This window comes from Prosopis cineraria, unplaced genomic scaffold (assembly GCF_029017545.1).
Source record: "Prosopis cineraria cultivar Desert tree isolate PC_DT_omini unplaced genomic scaffold, ASM2901754v1 PC14, whole genome shotgun sequence".
Classification (NCBI taxonomy): Eukaryota; Viridiplantae; Streptophyta; class Magnoliopsida; order Fabales; family Fabaceae; genus Prosopis; species Prosopis cineraria.
In genome coordinates, this window is record NW_026555345.1 from 132,532 (window position 1) to 139,035 (window position 6,504).

Sequence of the window (6,504 nt, forward strand, 5' to 3'; positions counted from 1 at the left end):
TTTAGGCTTTTGCCATGTTATTTCATCAAAAAAGAGAGAAAGGATATTTTGGTCAACAAAATTAATTTCTTGAAAAAATATGATTTTCCAAGGGTATGAGATGGGAACCAAATTTTCACCGTCCTACCTAAATTTTAATTTCCAAGCATCAAATTTCATGCCAACCAATCAATCAAAGGCATTTACTAATTCATTTTTCCTTTTCTTTTCCTAGAGCTCATTTCTAGCAAATCAAATGACTCTTAATTTTAACGCTATGTAAAATCTTCCAAATCTCAAATTATAAGACAAAGTTGGAAGAGATTACATATACTAATTAAACACAATAACAACACTTTACAAATTTATTTTTTCAAAACTAAATTATAAGCTTTTAAAAATACTTATATACTAAATTATTATCCTATAATATTATTTCAATTTTTTTTATTTAAAAAAATATTATTTAAAATGTCTCATTAATAAAATTTTATTTTTTAAAATTATTTATATTTTGGGACATACTTTCATTTTGTTTTATAATTTCGAATGGAAAGAGTAGAGGGGTGCATTCCGTTGAATTCCGCCGCACTTCCACATCCCATTGTATTAATCACGGTTCCGTATTGGGTTCCGATAGCCTTCACTGCAACCTTCAAACGAATGGGACGACAATGAGAATTTCGAAGCCCACGTTGTATTCAACTCAATTGTCAATAAATGGCCCCAAATCACCAACTAGAGAAACAGTAATATAGAGTCTGCAATCTGATCTCTTTCCCGCTGAAACGTACTCTGTCTCTCATTCATTCTATGCTTGTCATGGACTTCAATTCTCCACGACTATTCTTTGTCTTAATGGTAATCTCTTTCATTTTGTGCTTCTTCATTTTCTGGGACTTGGATCCCATTTATGACTGATACATCCATATGATTTCTTTGTTGAATTTTTTAGGTCTATGCCTTCCTATAATTCCCGATCCTTAAGATCTATTCATCTTCCTGTAATTCAATGTCCAGCATTAGGTTATAGGATTAATTCACATGTTGAACTGGTTGGTCTTGTAAACTTGAATTAGAAAAAGGAAGACATCTCTATTTAGCTATTCATCGATTGCAAGATTGTCCGTATAAACAGTTAACCCTGTATTTGGACTGTATCGCTTAGTAACTTGCTTCTCGTTTCTTCATATGATCCAATGACTGAAATTTTACTCTTTTGATTAACTGTGTAGATTCTCTTAGTCGTTGCTGTTGTACGAACAGATTCGTCAGATTTTTCAACCAAGTAATGTCACTCCTCAACTCAGTCCATTGATTCATCACACTGTTTTGCTGTTAATATATCACTTTATTTATTAATACTTCCATACCCTCCTTGCAGCAAAGGTTAGAAAGCTTCTAACATCTTTGACCATGCTCTCCTTTTCTCTCCTTTTCTTTTTATTTTCAGTCATAAAGATATCAGAGGATCTTCGGCCCTGCATGATTGTGAGCAAAGTCATCGCAGAAAGGTTTTTATCTCAGATAGGATTGCATTTGTCCTTTATTATACGTTTTCCTTCTTAAAAACTGTATAACTCTTTGGTTTTTTTTTTTTTTCTCAGTAATAATGTAGGGCTAACATGCATATCCTAGTCAGAGTTAACTGTAGACACTCGTTGTTTCATCTTCGAGTGCCTGCATTTTTAAGTTGAGTTCTGAAATGCGGTGCTCCTCCTGTTTTAAGTGACGATAAAGACATTGAAGAAATGACATTTATATATTTTCCATACGGTTTTTGCTTAGTTTTCTAGTCACGATGATGATATGTAGATTAACATAGAAACCATCTGTACCTTGGAAATTACTGGTCTTAAGATATGGCTTTCTGCGGAGATCATGCATTGAACCATTTCATTTTGAAAAGCCTATCTATTTGTACTCGTGTGGCACTTCTTAACCATATTAATATTGTTGTTTGAACAGGAACGGGATATTTCTGCCACTAGAGTCAGCAATTATCCAGATGAACAGGTATTGTTGGATGTCATTATCATATTCACTGGAGCCCACAATATTCTTATAGAGTGATAATTTTCTACAGGACATTGACATAATTGCCACGTACAGTGATACTTCTGGTAATATTAGACTTGCAAGGATGAAGACGAGAGACTTGTCTGATTCCTGGATCTGGGAAAACCATGTTGATGGAAACCTTGAACTGCAAAAAAGCTCTGAGGTACTTCAGTTTGAATTTGTAAACAAATTAATTTCAGATTGTTGCAATTAAGTGCAAGGACTCCTTCCTAGGAGAATTAGTTGTGATTAGAATCAACTACTGCAAAATATTTATGTTTCCATTTCTCAGTTGAAATGTATGGCATCACAAATTAAGCTGTCATTTTCTGTCTTTTATCACTGGCAGTAAGATTCATAACCTGACATACTTTCAGACACTGGTGAAATCATTCCACGCTAGTTCAACTTTTGGAGAGAATCCTTGGCACTCTGTAGATGAACGTTATTCTGGAGAAATCAGAGAGAATCATCCTCGTGCATCACCATTGAGCCCAGTGATGACAAATCGCCGGGTAATTACCAAAGTTGTATTTATCTTAACTTGACTAAGAGAAAATGGAGATAAAATGAGTTTGTTCTTTTTCCATGAATCTACTGTTGATTTAAGCTGGTTTAATTATTTCTAATCCATTAGATAATGCGGCAAGAAAGAAGGAAAGCCCGTGCTGCTCAGCTTATTCAACAAGAGAAAGAAACTGACAGCAAAATTGTTGCAGAAGTGATTGAACGTGCTGAAGGCTTTGTCACCACGGTGAAGGGCAAGTTCAGTATATGGAGGAGAGAATATGAGAATCCAAATTCAGATTCAACTCTGAAACTCATGCGAGATCAAATAATAATGGCCAAAGCATATACCAATATTGCAATGGCTGAAAACAAAACTATTCTTTACAATGCTCTTATAAAACAGTCTAGAGAAAGTCAGCTTGCTATTGGAGAAGCAAGTTCTGATGCAGAGCTTTGCTCTTGGTATTTGATTTAGTCCTTTGTTTTCTAGTTTTGTGGGCATATTAGATTGTTTTTATTTTAATTCAAAGTTTCTATTTATTGCTTTTCCAAGTGCACTTGATCAAGCAAAAGCTATGGGTCGTGTTCTATCTATGGCAAAGGACCAGCTCCATGACTGTCTTTTAGTGGCAAGGAAGTTAAGGGTAATGCTCCAGTCAACTGAAGAGAGTGTTAATTTGCAAAAGAAAAGGAGTGCATTCTTAATTCAGCTAGCTGCCAAAACCATGCCTAGACCATTGCATTGCCTTCCGTTGCAACTTGCAGCAGATTATTTCCTGCTTGGTTATCATAAAAAAGGAAATTTTGACAAAGAAAAGATTGAAGATCCATCTCTTTACCACTATGCTATCTTTTCTGATAATGTGCTGGCTACATCAGTGGTTGTTAATTCTACTGTGCATAATGCAAAGGAACCTGAGAAGCATGTGTTTCATATAGTGACCGATAAGTTGAATTTTGCTGCAATGAGAATGTGGTTTCTTATCAACGCCCCTGCTAAAGCTACTGTTGAAGTTCAAAATATCGATGATTTCAAGTGGCTGAATTCCTCATATTGTTCTGTTCTTCGGCAGCTTGAATCAGCAAGAATTAAGGAATATTACTTCAAAGTTAATCATCCTTCCTCCCTTTCCGTAGGATCTGACAATCTAAAATATAGAAATCCCAAATATTTATCCATGCTGAATCACCTGAGGTTCTACCTTCCTGAAGTTTATCCAAAACTAGACAAAATTTTGTTTCTGGATGATGACATTGTTGTGCAGAAGGATTTGACACCTCTTTGGTCCATTGATCTGAAAGGGATGGTGAATGGCGCAGTGGAGACATGCAAAGAGAGCTTCCATAGGTTTGATAAATACCTCAACTTTAGTAATCCACTGATCTCGAATAACTTCAGTCCAAATGCTTGTGGTTGGGCGTTTGGAATGAATGTTTTTGACTTGAAGGAGTGGAAGAAACGAAACATCACTGGCATATATCATCGATGGCAAGATATGGTAAGTTTTACCAAGTGTTATAAGTATGGTTTAAATTTCCTTGAATATGTTTATAACAAATTGGTTGCCCCTATAATTGGTATTTTTTAGGATTTTAATGTGTACATGGGCATGTCGTTATCTTTTCTTCTCATTTTATAACAAAATGGCTTTTTTTTTAGGCCCAAATGCAAAGAATTTTCCCAATTCAGGATATTTTGTAATTTACTTCCTCTAACTTTGAAAGTTGACTATCAATCCCTCAACTTTTATCTTTTGTGCAAGATAATCCCTCCTTCAACTTTTTACTTCACAATCATAACGCCACTTGTCTTTGTAAATTAAGATACCAAATTTGTTTTTTTTTTTTGGTGTGTTTCTGACCTGGCATTGGAGCAAAGCTCATTCCCTATCACATTTTCCTGCAACAAAAAAGCCCTTTGCGGCCACTTGGAATGATGTATTCGATTTAATTTTGATTGGCTAGGTCTCTTTCAGCCTATATGGGCAAGCGGGGATAATATTTTAAAGGCAAAAATTCAATCGTCGTTTCCTATAGTTTAATCGGGTTTTGTTTTTAGTCTTTGTAGTTCTTTTCTAATGTTTTCAGTCCCTATAGTTTTAAAAAGGTTGGGTGATGTTTGTTTTTCAGATCCTATAATTTCAGTTTTTTTTAGTGTTTAATCCCCGTGAGAACTAAAAACATTGGAAGAAAACTATAGGGACTAAAAGCAAAATTCGATAAAATTATAGGGACCAAAGGTTATGTTTTCCCTATTTTAAATGAAAAAGTTAACTGAATAGTCATGTAGTGCAAAATTGGATTTCTAGACGTTTCTTATCAACTTTAAAAGTAGGGCGAGAAAATTACATAACCCCTTAAGTTTTAGGGGGGCTAGCATTTGAGGGTTTATGTTCTTTAATCTTGAATGTTCTTAATTACGGTGTAGATTTCTTGATTTCTTGTTTGCTTATATTTCTTTTGTTATTGCTACATTTAGGTCCCGTTTGGTTGTTAGAAAGGAATGTAATGAAATGAGTTGAAAAAATAAAAAATCAAAATGTGAATAGGAATAGGTTAACTATATTCATGCAGAAATATAGGATTAGGAGTTATGATTTATGAAGTTTTTAATGAATATGATGATTTCTATATTTGTAATATGCAGTATTGAGTTTTATCATATTTATCGTGAGGGGAAATAGTGATTTGTTCATTTTTGTTTTGATTTGTTCAATCCATTCCTATTTGGTCATTTCTAACAACCAAACAAGATCATAGTTTATCTCATCTAGGCTTGGTTGTGAGACCTATACTGTTGCAATTTTTTTTAAACCTTTTTTAATATATTTTATCTTTTAAAAAGGGTTGGGGGGAGCTAGCTTTTTTATCTTTATTTACCTGGTATAGAAATGACGATTCTTCTGTTTTGCAGAACGAGGACAGAACTCTTTGGAAACTGGGCACGTTGCCCCCAGGACTAATCACCTTCTATAATCTTACCTATCCATTGGTTCGAGGCTGGCATGTTTTGGGACTTGGCTATGACCCTGCTTTGAATTTAACAGAGATTGAAAATGCTGCTGTAATCCATTACAATGGAAACTACAAGCCATGGTTGAATCTTGCTGTTTCGAAGTATAAATCGTATTGGTCCAGATACCTTATGTTTGATAATCCGTACCTTCAACTCTGCAACATTAGTGAACAGTAATTGATGGATCCGTTTCTTGTTTCCAACCCATCATCTCTAACAAATTGTAACTGTTTAGTATGAGAGAGTCAAAACCTGTGGTATATTTATCTCACAGAAGATCAAATGCATTTTTCACAGTCGATGTCATGACATAAATTTGATGACAATATGGCACTTGGAAACATTTGTCCAGACTTGACGTTTATGGGGACAAATTACGTCATTAATTATTCTCATAATATCTGCTCAATCAACTAGTTTCAAACAAAAAAAAAACCATAAATAAATAACATATTAACTAATCCTGCAAAGTCCTTTCTTTGTACTCTTATAATCGTGGCTCTTGAAAGTTTAAGAATACAATCACCCTAAAACTCTTTTGTTTTTTTATTCGTTTAGGTGAAGATATTGAAAACCTAATCGGTTATTAAGCAAGTTAAGGTATTGGTTCAAGGTTAGTTCAATGATTAATAATTCAAAAATTATGATCAAACTAATAATAAGTAAAATATTTTATTAAATCAGTTAATATATTGGTGTAATGTTTTTTTAGTTTAATCATTACAAGAAAAGTTATTTAAAACTCCATATGATAATTAATTTCTTTCGTAATCAATTTTTTTCAATTGAAATCCAAATACATCCGTAGCTCTTTGATCAAGTCAATCATCATCTTGTTACAACTCATGGTGGGGACTGGGATGGCCCTCGAAGGGCACCTAGGCTTTAGAAAGCCGATCCTGACCTTCAGGGGTCAAGGGTACCACAATATATTTTTC

The 6,504-nt window shown here is 34.1% G+C and overlaps 1 protein-coding gene across 1 annotated transcript; it reads left to right on the plus strand.

Annotated features, from left to right (window-relative positions):
• The first annotated feature begins 549 nt into the window (after positions 1 to 549).
• LOC129293740 (probable galacturonosyltransferase 3) lies at positions 550 to 5,917 on the plus strand. Its single transcript, XM_054931830.1, has 9 exons — positions 550 to 840; positions 1,215 to 1,267; positions 1,433 to 1,493; positions 1,948 to 1,995; positions 2,066 to 2,203; positions 2,418 to 2,555; positions 2,678 to 3,012; positions 3,104 to 4,049; positions 5,465 to 5,917. Exons 1-9 carry the CDS (start codon positions 793 to 795, stop codon positions 5,741 to 5,743), a joined length of 2,046 nt encoding a protein of 681 aa, XP_054787805.1. The 5' UTR covers positions 550 to 792; the 3' UTR covers positions 5,744 to 5,917.
• Positions 5,918 to 6,504: the final 587 nt, after the last annotated feature.